The sequence below is a fragment of the Podarcis tiliguerta genome (genome assembly GCF_965153285.1).
Source record: "Podarcis tiliguerta genome assembly, chromosome: 6".
Taxonomy (NCBI): Eukaryota; Metazoa; Chordata; class Lepidosauria; order Squamata; family Lacertidae; genus Podarcis; species Podarcis tiliguerta.
The window spans coordinates 1,215,946-1,242,862 of record NC_139539.1 but is presented as its reverse complement, the minus strand read 5'-3'; the positions used below and the strand labels follow the sequence as shown (position 1 = coordinate 1,242,862).

Sequence of the window (26,917 nt, the reverse complement as noted above, 5' to 3'; positions counted from 1 at the left end):
AACTCCTGTGCAAGCGCCCCCTGTTCTCCTGGGAAGGCGGCGAGGGAGGGAGGTCCACCAGGCCAATGTATATATATATATAGCCCAAGGCGGTCCAACTCTGGGCAGGCCATCCGCTTCCATGCAGAGCCATGCAGCGCCCATCCCTCTGCCTTCTCGCGGGGCTAATCGTCTCAGTGGCCAAGCCAGGGCTGGGAGGTTAGTGGAGAAGGGTGTGCAAGCTGAGCCAAAGAGAAACGTGTGTGTGTGTGTGTGTGTGTGTGTGTGTGTGTGTTTGGGTTTGCAAGAAAGGGATCTGACTCTTCTCATGCACAAGCCGGGAGTTCCTCTCCTCTCCTCTCCTCTCCTCTCCAGGAGCTGCTACAAAGGCATTAGCAGCTCAGGGACTATTTATTTTTTATTTTACTAATTGCATTTATATCTTACCTTTTTCTCTCCCAGGAGCTCAAGGTGGCGTATGTGGTTTCCCTCCCTTCCTCACTTAATCCCCACTCCTGTGAGGTAGGCTAGGCTAAGAGGCACCATCTCCCCCCCCCCCCCCACGGTCACACCCAGTGAGCTTCATAGCCAGGTGTGGATTTGAACCCTGGTCTCTCCCAGGTCCTACTCTGACACCCTAACCGCTACACTGTACTGGCTCCCACTAGGAGGCTGTCTTCTCCTGAATCAGACTGTTGGTCCATCTAGTCCAGTGTTGCCTTACACTGGCTGGCAGCAATGGCTCTCCAGAGCTTCAGGCAGGGCTCTCTGCCAGTCCTGTCTGCAGATGTCTTTGGGGATTGGGACCTTCTGCTTGCAAGGCAGCTGCTCTGCCACTGAGGGATCAGCAGCACCCGCTGGCAGCTTTTCTGGAGGACCTTCCTCTCCAGAGAAACACCCTCTGGAGCAGAGGAATTCACAGGAAAGGCCGGCCGGCCAAGAGGAGGCAGGGCTGTGACTTGTCTCTGAGACGCTCTGCTGCCCGAATGGTGTCTTCTTCTCCACAGCAGGCGCTGAAAAGGGAAGCCCGCTGCCCTCAACCCCTGCCTCTGCCCTGGAGAAAGCTGGCCTGTGCCCACCAGGGAGGAATCCGGATGCCCAGCCCTCCGAGGTCTTCTGCCTCTCCGACGCTTCCTGTCCCGGCAGTGAGAAGTGCTGCAACGTGGGGACTCTGAGGATCTGTGCGCATCCTGCAATGGGTAAGTGGGGCAGACAGAGGATGGGAGCAGCAATGGTGAGAACCACGGGCTTAGGGGAGGCCAAATGGTTTGACTTTCCACAAGCACAGAGTTAAACTATGGAACTCACTCCCACAAGAGGCAGGTGATGTCCACCAGTCTGGATGCCCTGAAAAGAGAATTAGGCAAGTTCATGGAGGAGATGAATACCAGTGGCTAGTAACCAGGATGGCTCTGCTTCTGAACACCAGCTGCTGGAAGATACAGGAGGGGAGAGGTCCTGCTGGCAGGTTTCCCATAGTGGGTGTCTCGTGGGCCACTGTGAGAACAGGAGGCTGGTCTCCCTCGGGAGGTTGTGGACTCTCCATCACTGGAGGTTTTTAATCAGAGGTTGGATGGCCATCCAGGGCCTTGCAGAGCCAGGCAAAGACCCAGGCCAGGTAGATAATCTGCCCCCCCTTTTTTTTTTACCCTGGGGATAACTGAAGTCTTATAAATAAGTAAGTATATAAATAATTTTCACAAAAGTTATGCTGACAAATAATTTTATTTCAAGGCTTGAACTGCTTCTGCATATAAAGACAAAATGGAAAATACAGATATACAATAGTGCTTTTTAAAAAATACATAGGGAAAATGATTATTTTAAGTATTTACATTTAAAAATGCTTTCCTAGCTTTCTTTTCTGCAAATTCTTGAATTACGCAGGAAAAATCAAGCAACTTCGCCTTATCGTGGTTTATGTTTATCATTGCTAAACCATTTAGGCGTTCTTGATCGAAAGAAAGACTTAATTTGTTTTGTGAATATGCTGACCAAGGCCCCCTTTGGCATCTGAGGCCCATATGACCCCCCCCCCCCCAATGTCTGGGCCTGTGGCCATCTGTCATGGATGCTTTAGCTGAGACTCTTGCATTGCAGGGGGTTGGACTAGATGACCCTCAGCTCCCCTTCCAACTCTACCATTCTATGCTTCTATGCTTCTCTGACTAGATGGGCCATTGCCCTGATTCACCAGGGCTCCTCTTATCTTCTCAAGCCTCCCCTCACCCCTGGCCATTGGCTCAGCCAACTTTCTGCCATGAATATTCAAAAACACTCTGAGTGTTTTGAGGGGAAAGACTCTGTTCTGAAATGCTAACAAAAAGTGGCTCAGAGATAAAATGCTTATATTCTGTGAACAGGAAAGAGATATTGAAACATCCCTCCTGATTCTGCCTTTCCAGCAGCAAACCTTCATAGAATCATAGATTTGCAGAGATGGAAGGGACTCTAAGGTTCGTCTAATGCAACCCTCTGCAATGCAAAAATCACATACATCAAAGCCGGCAGACAGGCGCCATTATTTCTGTTGAACATAAATTTTAGAGAAAAAAATTCAGTGGTAAGGATGCCATAATTTTCATTTAGCTCAGTTTCTTGGCAAGATGACTGTCAAACCAGGGTGAAAGAATCACCTCCAGGAATAACCTCAGCGAAGACCTGCAGTAGCAGCTGGATCAGGCCAGAGGGGCCCCATCCAGGCCAGCATCCTCTTCTCACAATGGTCGGGCAGATGCCTCTTGTGGAAAAACACCAGCAGGACCTGAGCACAAGAACCATCTCCCTTCCTTTGTTTTCCAGCAGCCGAGATTCAAAAGCATTGCTGCCTCCATCTGTTGAGGCAGAGCAGAGCCATCCTACCTAGTAGCCATCCATAGCCATTTCCTCCTCCATGAATCTGTCCAATTCTCTTTTAAAGTCATTCTGGACTCACAGCTGTCCATGGAGGCACAGGTCAATTCTGTGTCCAGGGCAGCTGTTTATCAGCTCCATCTGGTACGCAGGCTGAGACCCTCCCTGCCCGCGGACTGTCTCACCAGAGTGGTGCATGCTCTGGTTATCTCCCGCTTGGACTACTGCAATGTGCTCTACGTGGGGCTACCTTTGAAGGTGATCCAGAAGCTACAACTAATCCAGAATGCGGCAGCTAGACTGGCGACTGGGAGTGGCTGCCGAGACCACATAACACCAGTCTTAAAAGACCTACATTGGCTCCCAGTACGTTTCCGAGCACAATTCAAAGTGTTGGTGCTGACCTTTCAAGCCCTAAATGGCCTCAAAGGCCTAGTAGACGTGAAGGAGCGTCTCCACCCCTGACACCGGGGTCCATCTCCCAAGGGCCTTCTGGCGGTTCCCTCCCTGCAAGAAGTGAGGTTACAGGGAACCAGGCAGAGGGCCTTCTCGGTGGTGGCACCCGCCCTGTGGAGCGCCCTCCCACCAGATGTCAAGGGGAAGAACAACTAGCAGACTTTTAGAAGACATCTGAAGGCAGCCTTCTTTAGGGAAGCTTTTAATGTTTAACAGACTACGGTATTTTAATTCTTTGTTGGAAGCCGCCCAGAGTAGCCGGGGAAGCCCATCCAGATGGGCAGGGTGTAAATAATAAATAATAATAATAATAATAATAATAATAATTATTATTATTCTCAAGCCCTCTAATCTGGTGGTCATCACTGCCTCCTGTTGCAGGGAGTTCCATAGTTTATCAATGCATTGTGTTCTTTCTTTGACCTCTCCTGAATCGTCTGATCTTCCTGAATCCAGTCCAGAACTTTGATACCTCCTGCAGGTGAATCAACCACAACGTTTTATCCATCAAGCTGGAGTTGGGAGGAGAAGGTCAGGCGGAATCCTCCCTCAGCCCTGAGTCACCAGAACAAGCCCTGAGGCCACTCTGAGGGACAGGCTCCCTGGCCAAAGGGGTTTCTGCTGTGGGAACACGGCATCCCTTCTGGTCTGTCTCCTCCGCTCCCACCTGGCTTGGCCTCATCTCAAGAACATTTCTGGAGGAACCTCGCCTCTCGCTGAAGTCTTCGCCAATGGGGTGAAATTCCGTTCAGGTCACACTTCAAGGCAAACCTGCTTCTTCCAAAAATGCAGGGATCCTTCAAATTTTTCACTTCTTCAGCACGGCGCAGTTTCCCACATGAGAAATCTGATGAAAGAATAAGTTAATAAGTTAGAATATGCAGGAAATGTAAAAAAAAATTAATTCAAGGAACCGCAGAAAGAGGAGGAAGGAAGTCAGTTTTTGAAATGTGAGAATGATCATAGCTGTCAACGTTTCCCTTTTTTAAAAAGAAATTCCCTTATTCCAAATAGGATTCCTTGCAAGAAAAGGGAAAAGTTGACAGCTATGAATTGTAAAGCTATTGAAATGCATATAAGTGAAAAGCATAAATAAAAAAATAATACTTTTTTTAAAAAAAGAGATGAGAAATGTGTACAAGAGTGCAAATAACAGGGGAGTGTGTGCATAAAAATGCATGCATAAGTGAAACTAACATGCAAACAAGCAAATTCCTTGCAAAAATTGTATATCAGCCAAACTGCATACACAAGCATGTATGTTTTCATGGACAAGAGGCTGCCAATGGTGACAAGCCATGACGGTAATACTCTGCCTCCATGTCAGACACAGTAAATGTTTCCGGATATCAGTTTCTGGAAACCACAGGAGGGGGAAGTGATCTTGCGCTCAGATCCTGCTTGTGGGCTTCCTGTTGAGGCATCTGGCTGTCCACTGGGAGAACTGGAGGCTGGACTAGATAGGCCACTGGTCTGATCCAGCAGAGCTCTTCTATGTTCATATGGTGAATTTTCACGAAGAAAATCCACAGCAATATGGGGAACTGGACTTGAGTTTGCAAATATGAGAAATCACATTGGCAGATTTTGGCCCCCATCCCTCTTCTTCCCCAGTGAGCCCAGGCTACTGTCCGAAGCTCTGCTCTGGACTGAAGGAGGCCTGTCACGTGAGCTGTCTGGATGACACCTGGTGTGGCCCCGGGGAGAAGTGCTGCCCTGACGATTGCCACATGCGCTGTGTGGCAGCTGGCCCAGGTAAGGGGGGGGGTCTTTGAGCTGGCGGATCTCAGCTTGGGAGAGGGAAGCTCTCGCCTGTCTTCCTAACCAAAGAATCACAGAACTGTAGATTCAGAAAGAATCCCCAAATCCAACCCACTACAAGGCAGGAATCAGAGCTGAAGAACCCCTGACAGGTGGCCTTAAAACCTCTCCAAGGAGAGACACACCCTTTGAGGGAAGTGCGTTCCACTGTCAAACAACTCTTACTGTCCAAATGTTCTTCCTGATGTTTAGTCATAATCTCCTTTCTTGTAACATTAATCCATTGGTTGAGTCCTACCCTCCAGAGCAGGAGAGAACATGCTTGCTCTCTGTTCCATGTGACAGCCCTTGAGATATTTGAAGATGACTTTCATATCTCCTCTCAGACTCCTCTTTTCCAGGCTTTGTTGTTTAGTCATTTAGCCGTGTCCGTCTCTTCGTGACCCCCTGGACCAGAGCACGCCAGGCACTCCTGTCCTCCACTGCCTCCCGCAGTTTGATCAAACTCATGCTGGTAGCTTCAAGAACACCGTCCAACCATCTCATCCTCTGTCGTCCCCTTCTCCTTGGGCCCTCCATCTTTCCCAACATCAGGGTCTTTTCCAGGGAGTCTTCTCTTCTCCTGAGGTGGCCAAAGTCTTGGAGCCTCAGCTTCAGGATCTGTCCTTCCAGTGAGCACTCAGGGCTGATTTCCTTAAGAATGGATAGGTTTGATCTTCTTGCAGTCCATGGGACTCTCAAGAGTCTCCTCCAGCACCATAATTCAAAAGCATCCATTCTTCGGTGATCAGCTTCCCCAACTCCCTCCTCAAACTTGGTTTCCAGGCCCTTGATCATCTTGGTCACCCTCCTCTGCACACCTTCCAGCTTGTCAATATCCTTCTTGTATTGTGGTGCCCAGAATTGGACCCAGGGTAGAATAGACCTTATGTCGCATGCATAAGATGAAACAGAAAGGAAGGAATCCTTCACTCTGCATGCAGCTAATCTATGGAATTTGCTCCCACCTGGAGCAATGATGGCCACTCATTTATATGGCTTTAAAAGAGGATCAGACAAATCCATGAAGCAAATGAAGGCAATTGAGAGCTGCTCCTAGGAACATAAGCAGCTGCCTTATTATCCCTTGGGCCTCCTAGCTTAGCACTTCTTGCACAGACTGGCAGCAGCTCTCCTTGATTTCAGGCAGACATTGTGATGTTGCTTATACCTAGTGCTTTTTTTCAGGGGGCACTCAAGGGTATGTAGTCTGGCACCTCTTTTTGTTGTTGTTAAAAAGTGTGGCACTTACTGCAACAACTTCATGGCCAGCAGCTATTTTTCTAGGGGGGGGGGCGGGGAGCACTGCTGATACCAGACATTATTTATTTGCACATGGCTTAATGCCCAGATGTGCTGAGTGAAGAAATCCTCCCTCTTCAAAGATCTGCCCTGGCTGCCAGTTTGTTACCTGGCCAAATTCAAAGGCTTCCCTTTGAGTAGATAAAGCCCTCCAGAGCTCAGAGTCAGTTCAGTCCAAGAATCGCCTTCCCCCGCCAACCGCTTTGACCTCCGTAGCGGGCACATAACGTTCCTTCTCCGCTTGCGAGGGGTTGAGCTTTCCAGGTGGCAACAATGACAACATCCTGGCACTCGCTGCCTGCCAAAACGGTAGGTGCCCTCCGTGTTGCCTCTTCTAAATCATGGTGTTCATGTCTAAGGAACAGACTGAAACAGGTCACTGGGACAGAAGATTAATGGCAGCCTTGATGGGAAGAGGCATGAAGAGGCCTGGCGGTCACAAGATCGGGGAGCAAAATAAACACTCCAAATCAATAAATTTGCATAACTAACATCAGAGGACAGGCATGCCACTTCTGAGGCGGGGGGAGGTATGCGCACCACCGGCCTCTGAGAAATCTGCATTCTGGGTCTAACCCAAAGTGTAGATGCTGCAATACATGTCATACTGAAAGGCTCTTGGGCAGCAACCTTGGGGCAGGAGAACAAAGGCTTCGACTGAATGGCGTTGTGCTTCTTTCTGCCCCAGTTAGGCCTGGCATCTGCCCACGGAGGATGGCAAGGCCGAATGGCACCCCCTGCGGGAACCAATGTGAAGATGACAGAGACTGCCCTGAGGACCAGAAGTGCTGCTTCGCTGGCTGTGGCCTTCAGTGCCTGAACCTCTCTGCAGGTACCAGAACCGTCTCATGAGCATCTCTGGGGCGCCAAGCATGGGGGTGGGGAGTTTCCGGGTGCTTAACTTTCCTGGGGGTTGGACTGGATGACCCTCGCGGTCCCTTCAGACTCTACAATTCCATCATTCTGTGATTCTAAACTCTCAGGTGCATCCAGCCAAAGGTTGCAAACGCAGGCATGGCCATCCCGTCTGATTCTTCACCACGACACCAAACCTGCTAGCCAGCCGGCCTCTCACAGATCAAGCCAGGCCACCCAGACCTTAGCAGTCAGCTGCATACAGTGCAAATAGTTGCAGGTGGCTCAAGCAAGCAAGCCCAGCCACATCGTACCAGAAGAGAAAAGAGGGAAACTCCCAGACTCTCCAAATTGGGCACCCTTTCCTGGGCAGAAAAGTCCTGGACAGGCAAAGTCCTTCCTGGTTTCTGGTCCCCACAGAAAGCAAGTTTGGGATGAAGCAGCCCTAGGGCAGGGCCGCGGATCAGTGGCAGTGCGCCTGGTTTGCATGCAAGGTTCAATCCCCACTGGCAGCATCTCCAGGTAGGGCTGGGAGAAATCCCTGCCTGGAATCCTGGAGAGCTGCTGCCAGTCAGTGCAGGCAATGCTAAACTAAATGGACCCACCGATACTTACAGTTATCTGTGTCACATGACAAGGCAGGGATGAAGGAGGTGCAGCGATACCTGGAAAACAGTTGTAGGAGAGAGCAGAGGGAGGAGGGAGTTTTGTGCCAGTGACCCTCCTGCTAACCTTATTTGCTCAATGAAATGCACCAGCAGGTTTTGTTTGCCAAACTCCCCGCTGGATCTAAGAGAAGGTGGCCAGGAGCCAGTTCCCAAGGCTCTGAGAAAATCCTCCGCAGCCAGTTCAGGCCTCTTCACACAACAAACCTCTGCCTTTCCCACTGTCTCCCAGGAATAGGACCGAGCTCAGAGAGGCTGTGGGCCAGGGAGCCTGGAGAAGGGGAGAGGTTTGTTCCTGGACACGGGTGTCTTTAAGCATAGGGTTAAAATATGAAGGATTTGGAAGAAATGCACCCAGGTCTTCCCGCATTGCCAGGAGGTGATGGGACCAGTGGCCACGATCTTCGTTTTTTGATGTTGAGCTTCAGACTATGTTTTGCTCTCTCCTCTTTCACCCTCATAAAGAGGTTTTTTAATTCCTCCTCACTTTCTGCCATCATGTTTACTTAGGAAATATTTATCCAGGGCAGTTCGCAATGACATAAAACACAGCGAAATAAAAGCAGCAGAGAAAACAACAACCCAAAGACATCATTGGAAAAGTTTTAAATACGTGGGCTTGTGTGACCTGAAAGGAAAACAGTCCCTGGCAGGTCATCTGTGCACATGTGTCTCTTTAATCACACAGTGAATGTGGCACATGGGACAAATCAAATGTATTTTTTGGTACAGTGATTTATTTGTGCAATTTAAAGGGTTGCCTTATTCAAACAATTTTAATGCTTCTCTCCCTTTTGATTTGAAATGCTAAACCAACTCCTATTATTATTTATCATGCAGATTCCCAGCATAGAAACCCAGTATACAGTCATTAAAATATCAACATCCATAATTAAACTATGTTCCTCTACAACCAGGCCTTTGGCTGATTAATATTCTACAGCCCTTCAAATGTGTTTTTACAGTGCTTTTCTCTGGGGGGACACATACCCCAAACATTTTGTGAATCTTTCGACTTTTGTCCATTTACAGTGTTTTTCCCGATTTGAACTATAAAACTGTGGTTTTCTTGAGTCAAAATGAATCATAGAATCATAGAATCCTAGAGTTGGAAGAGACCACAAGGGCCATCGAGTCCAACCCCCTGCCAAGCAGGAAACACCATCAGAGCACTCCTGACATATGGTTGTCAAGCCTCTGCTTAAAGACCTCCAAAGAAGGAGACTCCACCACACTCCTTGGCAGCAAATTCCACTGTCGAACAGCTCTTACTGTCAGGAAGTTCTTCCTAATGTTTAGGTGGAATCTTCTTTCTTGTAGTTTGGATCCATTGCTCCGTGTCCGCTTCTCTGGAGCAGCAGAAAACAACCTTTCTCCCTCCTCTAGGTGACATCCTTTTATATATTTGAACATGGCTATCATATCACCCCTTAACCTCCTCTTCTCCAGGCTAAACATGCCCAGCTCCCTTAGCCGTTCCTCATAAGGCATCGTTTCCATGAGAGTAACCCCTAAGCATTTTTAAGGGGGGGAAAGCACTGTGTTTTAGGTGGCGTGCTATTGTTTTGTTGTTTTTGTTTTAACTACTTATGTGTATTTTTACCTTGTGAACTGCCCTGATACACAGATTAAAAATTAAAAAAATAAAATAAACGAATGACATTAAAACTTGTGGGCATCGAATGAAGCTGCATTTGGGGAGGTTCCGGGCAGATAAAAGACAGGGTTCTCTTCATGCAGCGCAGCGTTAACTTGTGGAACTCCCTCCTGCAGGAGGCAGTGAGCAAGGTTGTGACTGTGAACAACCCTCTTCCCCCCTCCAGAAAATCCCGCTCCGTGTTCAGAGGCACCAGCTGAAGCCACTCCAAAGAGCTGCATCGATTTCTGCAGGGATAACTTTGACTGCCCAGCAGGCGAGAAGTGCATCGCTACGGACTGCGGCTTCAAGTGTTCAGCGCTTCTCCCAGGTACCTTGTCTTCCCCTAGTGGCACTCCGGAAAGGTCAACTTCTTTCTCAAGCCACCGCAGGAAGGCTGGAGTCTGTCAGGTGACACACACACACCCAGTATAAACCTCTGCATTGCAAGGGTTGGGCTGAATGTCTTTTGGGTTTTTTTGCAGGTCTGCAATTCAGTGATTCTATTGTTCTAACAAAATAAAATAAATTCCTTCCAGTAGCACCTTAGAGACCAACTAAGTTTGTTATTGGTATGAGCTTTCATGTGCATGAACACTTCTTCAGATACCTTCATGCACACGACATTCATACCAATAACAAACTTGTTGTTTAGTCATGTCCGACTCTTCATGACCCCATGGACCAGAGCACGCCAGGCACTCCTGTCTTCCACTGCCTCCCGCAGTTTGGTCAAACTCATGCTGGTAGCTTCAAGAACACTGTCCAGCCATCTCGTCCTCTGTCATCCCCTTCTCCTTGTGACCTCCATCTTTCCCAACATCAGGGTCTTTTCCAGGGAGTCTTCTCTTCTCATGAGGTGGCCAAAGTCTTGGAGCTTCAGCTTCACGATCTGTCCTTCCAGTGAGCACTCAGGGCTGATTTCCTTCAGAATGGATCGGTTTCATCTTCTTGCAGTCCATGGGATTCTCAAGAGTCTCCTCCAGCACCAGAATTCAAAAGCACTGATTCTTTGGCGATTGGCCTTCTTGATGGTCCAGCTCTCACTTCCATACATCACTACAGGGAAAACCATGGCTTTAACTATATGGACCTTTGTCATTTAATGATGTGATGTCTCTGCTTTTTAAGATGCTGTCTAGCAGGAACTGGCAAGCCACTCCAGTATCCCTGCCAAGAAAACTCCATGGACAAAGACAACAGGCATATAACAAACTTAGTTGGTCTCTAAGGTGCTAATGAGGCATCTGATCAAAGATCTGTATTTTAAATAAGCTTAAAAATATATCTGTAGATGCTTGCTTCAGATGCTTGCTCCAGGCTAGGCAGTAAAAGTTGCTGAGTGCCTTGGCAGATGTTTAGCCTTGGCAGATGTTTATTTTTCTGAACAGGGCCCCTCATTGATTTGTTGCAGTACCTCAAAGTTGTAAAAAGGAGCAAAAGCTGGGAACAAAGGTCATACAAATTACAGAATACAATCCAAGCTGCAAAAACATTAATTAGAGTTGGTAATTACTCAGACTCAGCCATATCTTCCCAAGGTTTAAGGTATCCTGAGAAGGTTAAAGGGGCAAAGAGCTAATAGCAACAACAGCTGGCGGCGGGGCTGTAAATTGAAGGGGTTGCTTTAGAAACTGTTTTTTTATTAAGTTCTTTTTCTTCTAAAAATCTATGTGTTATATATATGAAATGTATTGACTTTAGTGTAATTATGCGAAATCTAGAAAGTAAGAAATGTTAGATTCTTATATTAGATTCTTATTTCATTGATGGTGTGTGAGAAGGTGAACCCAAGACCTCTGTTTATATGACAAAATTTAAAACCATGAGCCATCTGTTTTAGCCATCTGCCCCTGTTGCCAAGGGCAGAAGAGCAAAGAGCAGAAGAGCAAAGGGCATAGGGTGATCTGATAATTAAGATGCCTTGTCAAGGCAAATGTAAGATATATGATAGAAGGAAATATAGCTCTTTGTCTCCCATAAAAGGTAATAGGAAATGGGTGTATCTTTTATGATTGGTTCTATCAGACAGCCAATAGGAATTTCAACCAGGCTGATTGGACAGAGGCAGCCAAAGGAGGAGTAAGGAGGCTGGGCTGAGGGAATATAAGTGCTGGTCACCAGGGCTGGGGTGTGCAGAGCTTTTGGTAAATATACCACTGTGCCAATCATTTATTTGTCTGACAAATAAATTATTATTTTAATTTCTCTATTGCTGCGTTGAATATTTCATTCCAGCTAAGCGTTAACCACAAGCAGGGTGCTACACTACTGGAAGGAATTTTTATTTTTTAAATTTTTTTGACTATGGCAGACCAACACGGCTACCTACCTGTAACTAGATCTATTGTTCTAGTTCAGGGATGTCCAGTTCCCAAGAGACTGCGATCTACTCCCACTATGAAAACACTGGCAGTGATCTGGATTGACCAGAGCTGTTGAGCTTGTTGAGTTTTTTGGGGAGGAACCCCCCCCCCCCCAGTTGTTCTGCTTCTTCTCGGGAGACTTCAACAAAGTTGTTGAACTTTTTTGGAGCGGGGGGGGGCAGTGGCGATCAATCAGGATCACGCAATCAACCAGAAAGGCCCCGCGATCGAACGGTAGATTGCAATTGACCAGTTGGACATCCCTGTTCCAGTTGGTCTAAATGGGAAGCGCTTCTCCTGTTCTTGATTCTGCTGCATTTCTCCCCAGCTGCAACCGAAACAAGCACAGCAGCACCGAGACTCGTGGGACCCACCTCAGCCACCGTTTACGCACCTGGCCAGCCGGGCAAGGGCCCCATCCTGACCCCACCACCTGCAGGTGAGTGACTCTGGAGGGAGTTCTGCTGGGTGTACTGGGGCTACAAGGGCACAGCCCTCCCCTGAAAGCGCAAGAATCTTTCCCCTCCCAAAAAGACCCTCCTCAAAATCTCAGAGCCACTCACCCTTTCCTGTTCCCCACACCCCTTAGAGTTCCTCTGTAGGGGCTCATTCGCAATTCACTTGTGCCTTGCCTAGAAAGCATGGCCACCAGGGGGAAATTCCTGCTTGCTCCCGTTGAGCACTAGAGAGTGGTTTTCTCCAGGGGACAACGAGTTTTCTCCAGACTGCCATGCTCTCTGGTTGAGGCACCAGTGAAGTGTGGAGGAGCCCATAGAGGGGCATCTCTGCCAGTCTCCCCCCCCCCCCTCCTCCTCCTCGGTCGGCTCCTTGCACTACTCAGCCAATCCTCACCCAGGCATGTAGCTATGGCAACAAGGTCCCTCCCTCTTTCTGAGCGCTTGGAGGGGGGAGGAGGGGGATGTGGAGTATTTTGTGCCAGTTGGATCTTGAAATCTATGCACCGTTTCATGGTTGGAAAAACCCAGAAACAACCCTCAAAGCGGTTCACAAAGAGAATGAAACAATAAAATGGTCATTGAAAGCCACTCTTGAAAAGATTCAAAAAATAAGTTCTGCAATAAACTAAATACAGATTAAATATGCACCGGCAGCACCCAATGCGTCTGTGCTGGCTGGTCTAAACAAGAATGCTTTCTTTTGTCTTTTCTTTTTCTTTTTTTATTATAATAAATAATAATAATAAATTTTTATTTATACCCCGCCCTTCCCGGTTCAAAAACCAGGCTCAGGGCGGCTAACAACAAATTTAAAACACTTTAAAATTATTATAAAGGCTGCATAAAATACAGTATAAAAACATGAATAACAATAAAATTCAAAAATCAGTTAGATAATCACCAGGCCTTGCTGGCTGAATTGGTCCTACTTGGGCCAGGGGAGATTTGGCTGTGGCGTCTCAGAGCGGGCGAGGGAAGGGAAATAAAAGATCCGGCTGAATTCAAATTAAAGGCCAGGCGGAATAGCTCTGTCTTACAGGCCCTGAGGTGGGAGGTTAAATCCTGCAGGGCCCTGGTCTCATGGACAGAGCATTCCACCAGATCGGAGCCATCACTGAGAAGGCCCTGGCCCTGGTAGAGGATAGTCTGACTTCCTTAGGGACCTCTAAACTATGGTTATTCGTGGACCTTAAGGTCCTCTGCGGGGCAGACCAGGAGAGGCGGTCTGTTCCAGTTGGTCCTGCTGTTGATTCTTCACCATTTCTCCCCAGCTGCAACCAAAACAAACACAGCGGAACCAAGACTCGTGGGACCCACCTCAGCCACCGTTTACGCACCTGGCCAGTCAGGCAAGGGCCCCATCCTGACCCCCCCACCTGCAGGTGAGTGACTCTGGAGGGAGTACTGGGGTTACAAGGGCAAAGCCCTCCTCTGAAAACTCAAGAATCTCCCCCCCCCCCAAAAAAAAACCCTCCTCAAAATCTCAGACCCACACACCTTTCCTGTTCACCACACCCCTTAGAGTTCCTCTGTAGGGGCTCATTCACAATTCACTTTTTTGAAGTCATCACTGTCCTTGTCTTTCAGTCTTTCAGTCAATTTTGCCATTTCAGGTATTCCACCAACTTTTGGAGCCATTGTTCTTTCGTTGGCATTTCATCACTTTTCCATCTTTGAGCTAATAAAATTCTGGCTGCTGTTGTCGTATGCATGAATAGATTCTCCTTATCCTTTGGCAAATCTTGTCCTAAAATTCCTAATAAGAATTTGCTTGCTTATTAAACAAGAATGCTTTCAGCGGGCGCAGGTAAAGGCGGCCGCTTGATATCATGAGGCAGGCAGTTCCCAAGTTCAGGTGCTGGAACATCAATGTCTTAGAAATGCAGAACGGGTTTTGTGCAGCACCAGCAAAAGTGCCGGTTCTGGTGGTCAAAGTGGTCAAACACGAGAAAGGCAAAGTGGGCATCTACGCGGTAACCAATGAACAAGTTTTAATTGTGGAAACAAATGGAATTCCTAAACTCTTCCCCTCTGCTTCCCTCTCCTGTCAGAGGCAGAGCGGCCTGGAGCCTGTCCTGTCGTGCCCCCAAATACCCCACGGTGGTGCTGGCAGGGGTGTAGGGCTGACAGCGAGTGCCCCGGAGCCAGGAAGTGTTGCTGGAATGGCTGTGCCCGCGTCTGTTTGGTGCCTCTCCTGGGTAAGTTGCCTCTTGGAGGGGGTTACGGGTCAGGTATAATAATAATATAATAATAATTTACTATCTGTACCCCACCCATCTGGCTGGGTTTCCCCAGCCACTCTGGGTAGCTTCCAACAAGGATTAAAAATACATCAAAATGTCACACATTAAAAACTTCCCTGAACAGGGCTGCCGTCAGATGTCTTCTGAATGTCAGGTAGTTGTTTATCTCTTTGACATCTGATGGGAGGGCGTTCCACAGGGCAGGTGCCACCACCAAGAAGGTCCTCTGCCTGGTTCCCTGTAACTTGGCTTCTTGCAGCAAGGGAACCACCAAAAGGCCCTCAGAGCTGGACCTCAGTGTCCGGGCTGAACGATGGGGGTGGAGACGCTCCTTCAGGTATCAGGGATGCTGCAGAAACATGCTTCATTCTGCATCATGAGGATGAGGAGTGTGGCTTTCAGAGGACACACCAGAACAGAGGCGGTTGTGGTGCACAAATGTGGTTTTTAGCAGGCTTTGAAAGGAGATCAGATGAATTCATGGAGGAGGAGGAGGAGGCTGCCAATGACTCCTGAATCCCAATTGCTGGAAACTGCAGGAGGGGGAAAGGGCTATAATAATAATAATAAAATTTTATTTATATCCCGCCCTCCCCAGCCGAAGCCAGGCTCAGAACGGCCAACAACAATAAAAGTAACACAGCATTCTAAAATCAATTCATTCTAAAATCAATTCAGAATCAAATTAATGGCAACCATTGGGCTAGAGTTCTGTGAGGATTACAGAAGGAGGGAGTCAGGCTGCACCCTGACCAAAGGCCTGGTGGAACAGCTCTGTCTTGCAGGCCCTGCAGAAAGATGTCAAGTCCCGCAGGGCCCTAGTCTCTTGTGGCAGAGTGTTCCACCAGATCGGAGCCACAGTCGAGAAAGCCCTGGCTCTGGTTGAGGCCAGCCTAACCTCCCTGTGGCCCGGGATCTCCAAGATGTTTTTGTTTGAAGCTCGTAGGGTCCTCTGTGGGACATACAAGGAGAGGTGGTCCCGTAGGTACAAGGGTCCTAGGCTGTATAGGGCTTTAAAGGTTTAAACCAGCACCTTATACCTGATCCTGTACTCCACTGGGAGCCAGTGCAGCTGGTAGCCATATGATCCCATGGCAAAGACCCCGTAAGGAGCCTCGCCGTGGCATTCTGCACCCGCTGGAGTTTCTGGGTCAGTCTCAAGGGCAGCCCCACGTAGAGCGAGTTACAATAATCAAGTCTGGAAGCTATGCGCTGAACAACTGCTTGCAAGATTTCCATTGGGGAGTCTGATTAGCCACTGTGAGACCAGGATACTGGACTTGATGGGCCATTGGCCTCATCCAGCAGATGTTCTTCTGATCTTCTTAATGGTATTTTACATAGAAACATGGGAAGTTGCCTTATCCAATGTCAGACCATTGGTCCATTAGTTCAGGATCTTCCACAGTAGCTTGGTTCACACATAACACGAAACAGGGTTTGCTAAGCTATGGTTCAGTAAGCTGTGGCTTTCTGCTGTGTGTGAACGCAGCTCAGGAGCTTACTTGAGGTTTATTAACTATGGCTAGAGGCTTGTAGTTGGTTTACAAACCATTGTTAACATTAACCCCAACCTCCTCTTTATTTAAGGAGCAGTCATTGCCCAAAAACTATCCACAAAATTCTCTAGTTGTTTTTCCTGCATTGCAAGGAGGTTGACTAGTATCAGTCCCCACCAGGGTCTTCAGGTAGATCTGGGAGAGACTCCCTGCCTTAACCCCAGAGAGTTGTGGCCTGTCAGGGTGGACATTACTCAGGGCCGTCTTTAGCATATGCACCTCTGGGGTGCAAAGATCTGCCCAGTGCCCCCAAATGTAGTTTAGCCTCCAAATTAACTTTTATTATGTTTATGTCAGACACCACGCTTATGCCTTATCTCTTGTTTACGAAAAAAGGGAGGAAAAAGAAACAAACATTTTTATTTGCCCATTTATTGTTGTATTTAGTGTTGGTGCTGACCTTGAAAGCCCTAAATGGCCTCGGCCCAGTATACCTGAAGGAGAGTCTCCACCCCCATCGTTCAGCCCGGACACTGAGGTCCAGTGCCGAGGGCCTTCTGGCGGTTCCCTCATTGCGAAAAGTGAGGTTACAGGGAACCAGACAGAGGGCCTTCTCAGTAGTGGCACCTGCCCTGTGGAACACCTTCCCATCAGATGTGAAGGAAATAAGCAGCTATCCTATCTTTAAAAGACATCTGAAGGCAGCCCTGTTTAGGGAAGTTTTTAATATTTAGCGCTGTACTGTTTTTAACACTTGATTGGGAGCCGCCCAGAGTGGCCGGGGAAACTCAGCCAGATGGGCGGGGTATAAATAAATTATTATTATTATTATTATTATTATTATTATTATTATTATTATTATTATTATTATTTACAATACACTTATACCTAAGTATACAACACCACCACACTTAAACTTATAAGTGTTGTTTAGGCACCTACTTAGGAGAAACATCAGTCATGTCAAAGGTGCCGCTGACCCCTCTGCTGCAGAGCAGCTCAATACAATATGTAACATAACAAGAGTTAATTTTGCGTGCACGGCGCCGTTGAGAATGACAAGTGCCGTTGTGTGAATGACAAGTGCCACTGCTGGCACGGCACGTCTTTGGTAAATGAGCACACAAAGTCAAAAGTTCTTTAGTGAAACAGTAGGTATACATTTCGGTAATACCTAGGTATATATGTATTTTGTTTTTCTAGCTTGATCAAAATTATTTATTATTTCATAACAGGTAGATAGTTAAGAGCTTAGGCAGCTTCAGTGCCAGGCACCTGGTGCCCCCCAGAATTTGGCGCCCGGGTGCCCCGCACCGTGAAGACGGCCCTGACATTACTGAGTGAGATGAGTCAACGGTAGCTTCCTCGGTTATCTCCTGGTCACCATCTCCCAACTCCTCCTCTCTGGGAATTGCACTGCCCAGCCAGATGGACACTGGAAAGCTTTCCTGCTTCATTCGTCCCCTGACCCCTCTCCAGCCTGCTCTGGTGGGATCCTCACCACCGTTGCCTTTGTGCCTCAGAGGTCCATGGGTTTTGTGTGTTGCAGTGAAGCCCGGAGCATGTCCTTTGCAGCTCAGGGGCTCCATGGGGCCTTGCCCAGAACCATCCCTGAAGAACTGCAGCCATGACTTTGACTGCGAGGGCACCAAGAAATGCTGCTCCATCAGCTGCACCAATGTCTGCAAGGAGGCGGAAGAAGGTAAGGCTGCCCTGCTTCTCCCCAGGCTCTGGGGGCCACACAAGCCCACCCTGTCTCTTCCCCTCCCTCCCAGTTCCTGGGCCTGGCTAGGAGAGCTCTTGGTGGCCACAGCTGAGTCTGCACAGAAACACACACTGGGAGGCCAGCAAGTTTGGAGACGGAAGTTAATGGGGAGCTGAGCAGAAAAAGACTGGGTGATCCACAGGGCTGCATCCTGCTCAAGGCTTAAACAAACTCTGCCACATTTAACCCTGGGATCTGCTCTAGTCTATATTTTCTTCCTCTCCTGACTCTTAACTCAGAAAGGTTGTTTCTATAAAGTACTGCATTCCGATTGCTATACAATTACTGTGTCACCAAGTATGATTACATTTTCACCAAAGGTTACATCCGCTGAATCTATACTGTTACTCTGCTTTAAAAAAGATATTTTCCTTGCTGTGCAGAGGACGGGGTCAAGATGGCAAAGGGCCTGGAGAGAGAGAGAGAGAGAGAGAGAGAGAGGAGATATGAGAGCAATCTTCAAATAGGGTTGCCATATTTCAATAAGTGAAAATATGGAGCTTTTTGGGGACAAAGTTGCTGAGCTTTTTTACAAAATCTCCAAAAAAAACCCCACCACATTTTTGAGCTATTTTTTAAAGGGGAATGTTCAGGAATTCTGCCAGGACACTATTCCTGATGGATGATTGGCAGTCCTGTCTTCAAATATCTGAAGGGCTGTCACATGGCAGATGGAACAAGCTCGTTTTCCCCTCCTCCTGAAGCTAGGATCTGAACCAATGACTCCAAATTGCAAGAAACAAGATTCTGCCTAAACATTAGGTTGGATGGCCATTTGTCAGGGAATCTTTAACTGTGATTTCTGCCTTGCGGGGTTGGACTAGATGACCCCCAGGTTCCCGTCCAACTTTGCAATTCTACTACTCTCACCTACAAGTAAGAGTCTCCGCCATTGTGTTTTGGGTGGGAGCCCGGACAGTTGGGGTCATTGCTATAGGCCCTAAAGAGATTTGGTTTGCAGTCCTATGGCCCAAATCATAGCTGTCAACTTACAGATTTGAAAATAAGGGACCAGCAGCCTTATTGGATCCAGCCAAAATAAGGGATTTTCCGGGGACAGGTATGTTCAGCTTCTGAGCCCCTCCGAGCCAAAGGCAGAAAGCCCAGCCAGCAGCCAAATGAAGCCTCATCAATACGGGACAGCAGCGGGACATGGCGCTGGGATAAGGGACTGTCCCGCCAAATAAGGGACACTTGACAGCTATGGCCCAAATTTGCACAAAACTTGCATATGCTAATTTATATGTATAGATTCAAATTCTGGAAGTAAATCCACCGTTCGTGCCAAGAAAAATAGGGGGAAGGAGAAAGAGAGTCCTGGGGCGGCCCACTGCAGCCACCCCCTCTGGCCCCAGTTTCTCCCTCCTCCCTTTTGATCCCCCCCCTTAGTGCGCCCTGGGACCTGCCCCCTCGAAGCTGCAAAGAGCCGGGAGCCAGACTGCTCCACCTTGACCTTCTGCGTCAGAGACAACGACTGCTCCGGGCCCAGCGAGAAGTGCTGCTGGCTGAGTTGCGGGTGGGTCTGCCTGGCTGTCACAGGTGAGGCTCCCCCAGGTGAGGCTGAGGATTGGCTGGGGAGGGGAGGGGATGCTCGGGGGGGGGGGTGGCACATGAACTGGGCACATCCTGGAGTCAGGGCTGGAGATTGGAGGTTCCTTTGCCCATTTGGGGGTGGGGGGTGGCACCTCCACTAATTATTCCCCTTACGGTTTTGATTTATGGGCTACTTTTAAAATGAAGCTGCTTTTTAAATTGCATTTTAACCTGTATTTTAAATTGGGTCCCCCCCCCCCCATTGTAATTTTACTGGTGTTAGCCGCCCTGAGCCCGGCTTTGGCCAGGGAGGGGGGGGGGTTATAAATCATTATTATGATTATTATTATTAAATGCCAGGGGTTTCTCTATAACAAGAACTTTGGCTGATTAATCAATCTATGGCCTTTTAAATGGTGTGTGGAGGGGTTCTTGTTTTCGTTTGCTATTATGGTATGTATTTTTGGTTTTTTATATATTATGAACCACCCTGTGAACTGTTGGTGAAGGGTGGTATAGGGAATGCATGAATGAATGAGGTTAAGTCCAGGAACACCCCTAGACTGTAATCTGGACTGCTGAATGGGAGTCATGCCCCACCCAAAACAGGCTGGATTCATGTTATGATGGATGTTTAATGCTGTATTGTTTTAAATACTCGATTGGAAACCGCCCAGAGTGGCTGGGGAAACTCAGGCAGATGGGCGGGATATTAATAATAATAATAATAATAATAATAATAATAATAATAATAATAATTTATACCCTGCCCATCTGGCTGGGCTTCCCCAGCCACTCTGGGCGGCTTCCCAAAAAAATATTAAAATACTGTAATACATCAAACATTAAAAGCTTCCCTAAAGAGAGCTGCCTTCAGATGTCTGATGATGATGATGATGATGATGATGAAGGGCACCTTTGTCTGGTCTGGATTAAGCTGCCATTTGTTCAATCTCCTGTGGCCCATTGCTGCCTCCAGGCAACATTAATGCCAAGCCGCTGATAATGCTCTTCTCTTAGATAGTCCAGCTGCGGAACCACCGACATTCAGCGCTGAAGCCCAGACAGAACTTGGAGCCACAGGTTGGTAGAGAGAAAGAACAGAAGGAAGAAGGGAGGGAGCTGCTCTTTTCTCCCCCCCCCCCAGGTGGACTTATAAAAGGACCCCTTTGCCCCCAGGATATCAAGGGTCCCATTTTATTCTCACCTTTATATGCCACCTTTTCCTCCAAGGACCTCCAGGTAACGTACCTGCCTCCCTGCTTCCTCAATGAAACCCCACCACCACCTTGGGAGCACCACTCAGCAAGGCTGAGAGACGGCCACCCAGGGAGCTTCATGGCTGAGGGGGAGACTTGAACCCCGGTCTCTCCCAGGTCCTAGGTCGACTCTCTGACCATTACACCATGCCAGCTTTTATCCCTTCCCACTGAAACCCTTCCCTCTTCTGTCAGAAACTCTGCCCTTGGAGACTCTTTAGAGAGAGGCAGTCTTCCCCCCCCCCCCCCCAATTTTTTAAATTGATTTTCCAGATTTTTCACATATGACAAAAAACATGACAAAACACACAACAAAGACAATAAACACAAAAGAAAAGTATTACCGTACTTCAAATACCTAAATCTCTTAACATTGGTAACTGACTTCCTCAAATTCCCTCTATCTGAATTTCATTATATCACCTGCATAACAGTTCTTCAATTTCATATTTCTAATAATATTAACTCCTTTCATCGACTAACCTCTTTATTATTATTCTAATCATTAATATTTACTACCACATATTCTTATTCTGGGACGCGGGTGGCGCTGTGGGTAAAACCTCAGTGCCTAGGACTTGCTGATCGCATGGTCGGCGGTTTGAATCCCCGTGATGGGGTGAGCTCCCGTCTTTCAGTCCCAGCTCCTGCCCACCTAGCAGTTCGAAAGCACCCCTAAGTGCAAGTAGATAAATAGGTACCGCTTTATAGCGGGAAGGTAAACGGCGTTTCCGTGTGCTGCGCTGGTGCTGGCTCACCAGAGCAGCTTCGTCACGCTGGCCACGTGACCCGGAAGTGTCTCCAGACAGTGCTGGCCCACGGCCTCTTAAGTGAGATGGGCGCACAACCCTAGAGTCGGACACGACTGGCCCGTATGGGCAGGGGTACCTTTACCTTTATTCTTATTCTACCCCTAAGCCTATTTGTTACTTCCAAGAATTTTCTATTTATCTTATATTACAATATTTAGCTAAATATTCTTTACATTTCTTCCAATCCTCTTGTGTCTCCTCTTCTTTCTGGTCGCCGATTCTTCCAGTTAGGTCAGCCAGCTCCAAAAAATCCAATGTCTTCATCTGCCAGTCTTCTGTTGTTGGTATTTCTTGCTAGAGAGCGGCAGTCTTGCACACCCAGAAAATTGCCCAAATTCCAAGAGCCAATGAAATATCAAGTGTTAAGGTGTCAATCTACGCTTCTTGTTTCTTTCACGGTGCTTTTCCCCAGGGGCTCCAACTCTTACGCCTCTTCTGAGGAAAACAGAGAAGCCAACAGAGTCACCAATATCAGCAGGTAAGGAGGGCGAGAGGAGAGCCTTTGCCAACGTGGCACCTGCTAGACATGATGGATTGCAACCTTTTCTGACCAACAAGGGGCCATAGCTGGTTGCTCAGGTAGCTCACGTCTCTAGAGGGGGGGTGTTTAGAAAGGCACAACCTTGCTGAAGGACCTTCACCTGCTGCCCCCCCCCAAAGTGAATAGTGAAACTTCATGCATTCTTCATATAAAGACCAGTGAAATATAAAACCATCCACTTGCAGAAAACCATTAAGCAATAGACCAACAAGGTCTGCCTACACCAGATAATCCTGGCAACAAATGATTTGAAGGTCCAGTTTTTGGGAAATCAGGTTTTGAGAAGTGCCCCGCTCTTCAAAAATGCAGATTTTTGAGATCCTTAAAACATCAGAAGCGAGAGTGCTTCTTCCACCTATAAAGTCATTTAACTGGCGGATGGGATTGTTTTTCTTCCCTGTATTTCTCCATTTTTGATCTCCTAATACTCATTCTAGTCCCTGCATGCTAGTTGTTTCCGTTCATGTTGATGATTAACGATTTCTTGCCTGTTATCTATGCTGCTCTAAAATGTGATTTATTTATTTATTTTTAAAAAACTGTACTTGTTGTATTGGACTTCTATCTATAATATTTTTTAGGATGTTGTAAATGCTTAGGAGATTTTCCTTGAAATACGTAGCAGTTCATTCATTAGAATGATGCTTTGCAGGGTTAAAGAAAGAGAAAAATGGTGCGAAAAGTATAAAGATAGAGGTAATCTACATTAGACACAACAACTTAGAAAGAGTAAAAATTTGAGGTCTTAGAACAAAGGAAGGAGGTCAACATGTGTATATGTAGGTAATGACTAGATTAGAATGATGACATGGTTTTATTTGTAGATGTTTGTTTTTGCTTTATGTTTTTTTTGGGGGGGGTCTTTTTTTCTTTTGTGTTTTGTTTTTTTTCTTTTTGCTTGTTAGTACTGTTTTATTTTGGATTCAATGTAATTTTTGTTGTAAATTTGCATTGAATTTTTTTTTTTAAAAAAATGCCACTTGGATCTCCTTGGAGAAACAGGTAGGATAAAAATACAAAACATTGAGCATGAACAATGAAAAGAAAGAAAGAAAGAAAGAAAGAAAGAAAGAAAGAAAGAAAGAAAGAAAGAAAGAAAGACGTAGCGGTTCATAAATGACCTGAATATAAGTATATACAACTTCCAGCAGCCCCAGCCCCATCAACTGTGCTGAGGAAGGCATTGGGGGAGAACATTGGGTGGGTGGGGTGTAATTTCTGCTTCTCCCATGCCAGAGCATCTGAGGCAATGTGGAGTCAGCCTGAGCCCAGAGCTTTTGGCCAGGGGACTCAAGCCTTTCCATTCTCGGGTGTCTTTCTGTTTGCACAGCAAAACCAGGCCATTGCAGGGAGTCGGCATACAAGTGTGGGAAGTCAATGCTCACCCATGAATGCAAGAGCGACAGCAGCTGCAGTGGGACCATGAAGTGCTGCCTGATTGGCTGTTCTTGGAAGTGTGTGGAGCCAGGTAAGGGCAGTCAGACCCCCCCCCCCGGTAGGGCCATAGCAACCCCCCCCCCCCAAGGCCTTTCTGAGAAAGGAGAGGTCCGTCAGGTGAACAAGGCTGGCACTGATGGAACAGGCTCAAATGTTTATTATTCAAGGTTGTAAAGAGATAAGCAGGAATGCACATTGCTGTGGTGTGGTGAAGCTGGTGGGGCCATTACAGGAAGGAGGGGGGGCAAGCCCATGTAAGGACATAGGAAGTTGCTATAACTTTTGATGTCCCAGAAATCAGGTGGTTTACAAGAAATCGGGTGGTATTGTATTCTGCAAATGTATAAAAAGGGGGCGCACCCTGACTGGGGTGTGCAGATGGCAAACTCATTGCTCTGTACCTTTGTTCTGCATATGCATTTCAAATAAATCCTGTTAAATCCTGCAAGGTTGGTTGCCACTTCGTGTGAATCTGTGCTCTGAGGACCCAAGAGCAGATATGGAAAATGTCCAACATTCCCTACCTCCACTGCCTGGCAAGAGGAGGTCACCCAACTTTATCCCTTTGCAACAGGAGCCTTTGCTCAACACCCACAATTCCAGCTGCTCTGGACAAAATGCTCTTAACCGTGATGAGTTGCAAAGCACCAAAGAGATTATGGAGGCCAGAATTCATAGAATCATAGAACTGCAGAAATGGAAGCGGGTCCCCCAGGGGTCATCTGGTCCAACCCCCTGCAGTGCTGCCATCACAGCATCAAAATCCCCAACAAATGGCTATTTAATATGATGCATGAAACAACTGCAATCTATAAAATGCTATTAACACAGCAGCAACTAAAAAAAATAAGCCAAACATCACAATTACAGCAAAAGGCGTATCACACGATTAGCAATTGATATGGCAGTAATAATAATAATAATAATAATAATAATAATAATAATACTTTATTTATACCCCACCCATCTGGCTGAGTTTCCCCAGCCACTCTATAATCCATAAAACAGCATTAACAAAACGGCAACTAAAAAAATAAGCTGAGCATTGTTAAGTTCATATGCACTCTCTCCATGCTCCCCGTGATTCATAATCTTTCTATTCAGTTCACTACACATAAAATACTCATAATGCCCGTTGTTAAGACAGCTCACCCAAATGCAACACGGACGGGTCCTCTGATCCTCCATGATCATGAAACGAGTGACCCAGTTAAATCATGGGTGTTTTTTCCATTATGTTTTATTACATTATTGTTATTTAATGTTTGTAAGCTGCTTTAAGATTCATTTCAATGCAAAGTGGCAAGGAAACACAATAAATCAAATCAAACGGGGGGCGGGGGAGGCTATTTAATCTCTGTTTAAAAACCATCATTGAAGGAGAGTCCACCACCTTCCAAGGTGGTCTTTCCCATCATCAAGCAGCTCTTGCCATCAAAAGGTTCTTCCTAATTTTGAGTCAGAATCTCCTTTCTTATCATTCAAATCCATGGGTTTGAGTCCTCTCCTCTGGAGCATCAGAAAGCAAGCTTGCTTCCTCATCCAGGTGACTTCACATATTTGAAGATGGCTATCCTATTGCTTCTCAGTCTCCTCTTCTCCAGGCTAAACACACCCAGCTCCCTCAACTGTTCCTCCTAAGGCTTGGTTTCCAGATCCTTGATTGTCTTGGCTGCCCTCCTCTGTACCCCATCCAGCTTGTCCATATCCTTTTTTTAATACGTGAGAAGGTCTAGGAAACCTCCAAGCTGCTTAAACCCAGTGATCTGCCGTTCCTGAAGTATTGGTCCTGTATGAATCTAGAAAAGTCTCTGCAAGGGGGTGGAGTCTAGAATAGGGGGTCAGGAGATAGAGGTTTCAAAAACTTCAATCTGCGCTCATCATTTTTGGGAGCAAGTGGCTCGCTTGGAGCTATCCATGGTCCTGAAGCACCAGCTTCACCTGTGGGCTCCTGCATGAGTCTTGAACCTGAGGTCAGCAGTCTGGGTTCTTCCCATGGTGAATTGTGGCGAGACCATATTTAGCACAATCTGCTCAGCCAGATGACAATACTGTCCTTTTCTGATTACCCACGCACTCCAAAAAAAGTTACAGGCAGGTAGCCGTGTTGGTCTGCTGTAGTCGAAACAAAATAAAAAAAATAAAAAATAAAAAATTCCTTCCATTAGCACCTTAAAAGGTAAAGGTACCCCTGCCCATACGGGCCAGTCTTGACAGACTCTAGGGTTGTGCGCCCATCTCACTCAAAGAGGCCAAGGGCCAGCGCTGTCTGAAGACACTTCCGGGTCACGTGGCCAGCGTGACATCGCTGCTCTGGCAAGCCAGAGCCGCACACGGAAACGCCGTTTACCTTCCCGCTAGTAAGCGGTCCCTATTTATCTACTTGCACCCGGAGGTGCTTTCGAACTGCTAGGTTGGCAGGCGCTGGGACCGAGCGACGGGAGCGCACCCCACCGCGGGGATTCGAACTGCCGACCTTTCAATCGGCAAGTCCTAGGCGCTGAGGCTTTAACCCACAGCGCCACCCGGGTCCCAATAGCACCTTAGAGACCAACTAAGTTTGTTATTGGTATGAGCTTTCGTGTGCATGCAAAGTGTATCTGAAGAAGTGTGCATGCAAAGTGTCTCTGAAGAAGTGTGCATGCACATGAAAGCTCATACCAATAACAAACTTAGTTGGTCTCTAAGGTGCTACTGGAAGGAATTTTTTTATTTTGTTTCGACTCTAAAAAAAGCATTTGATGAATCAGAAGATGCTGCAGTCTTGTAGAGCCATTTCTAAATATGTGTAACCAGGACAAAATAGGTGGTCATAATTTTCAAGCCGTTTTCTACTTACACAGTTATGAACTCCGTGTTAAGAAAAAGTTTGCAGTAAAGTGAACCAGCGTTGAAAAGAATGTTTTACCCATTTAAAAAATAATAATTATGAAATGCCATAATGGGAAGAGGGCCAAGTTCTTGGCTCACAAGCTGTTTCACAGGTGTTGCAAGGGGTTGGACTAGATTACCCTTTGTGCCCCTTCCAGTGCTGCAAAAATTGGGGATGAGATTATGGACCTAAGGAGGCATTGGCCCAGAAATCCCAGCCTTAATGTGTCTGAGGCTATGATTCACTAAAAATTTCCTATTCACCTGTCACTTGTGTGCATTATCTTTTACAGGTGTGATGACCAAGAAGGCCTCTGTCTACAGAGTTCATAAATAGCCAGTAGAACCCATAGGCTGCTTAAAATGAAGTAAATATTTCACCTGGAACTTAACACTCTTATTTTTACTGTTGACACTGTTATGCTGAAACTGAAGGGAACAAATAAAGTTCAGTATTTAATATCGTGTGTGGTTGTTGTTCTTTTAACGCAATAAAGAACAGCAAAACCTGGAAATGTAGAATTAACTGGAGTCAGAGCTAGGATTAAGCGCTGCTGCTACACCAGCTATTTGGAAAATAGCCCAGT

The 26,917-nt window shown here is 47.0% G+C and overlaps 1 protein-coding gene across 1 annotated transcript; it reads left to right on the top strand.

Moving 5' to 3' along the window:
- Positions 1 to 26,790, top strand: LOC310680586 (uncharacterized protein). The gene is made up of 14 exons (XM_083447439.1): positions 1 to 198; positions 987 to 1,178; positions 4,903 to 5,043; positions 7,079 to 7,222; positions 9,734 to 9,877; positions 12,241 to 12,351; positions 13,642 to 13,752; positions 14,422 to 14,568; positions 17,662 to 17,814; positions 19,267 to 19,431; positions 20,431 to 20,493; positions 21,894 to 21,959; positions 23,353 to 23,490; positions 26,624 to 26,790. Exons 1-14 carry the CDS (start codon positions 132 to 134, stop codon positions 26,665 to 26,667), a joined length of 1,686 nt encoding a protein of 561 aa, XP_083303565.1. The 5' UTR covers positions 1 to 131; the 3' UTR covers positions 26,668 to 26,790.
- Positions 26,791 to 26,917: the final 127 nt, after the last annotated feature.

What these genes read in the sequence shown, in the direction of transcription:
- LOC310680586 (XM_083447439.1), top strand. Translation starts at nt 132, where the DNA reads ATGCAGCGCCCATCCCTCTGCCTTCTCGCGGGGCTAATCGTCTCAGTG. An exon ending in GTGCCTGAACCTCTCTGCAG is followed by an intron (nt 7,223 to 9,733) that starts GTACCAGAACCG and finishes TCCCCCCTCCAG; the next exon opens with AAAATCCCGCTCCGTGTTCA. An exon ending in CTGTTTGGTGCCTCTCCTGG is followed by an intron (nt 14,569 to 17,661) that starts GTAAGTTGCCTC and finishes TGTGTGTTGCAG; the next exon opens with TGAAGCCCGGAGCATGTCCT.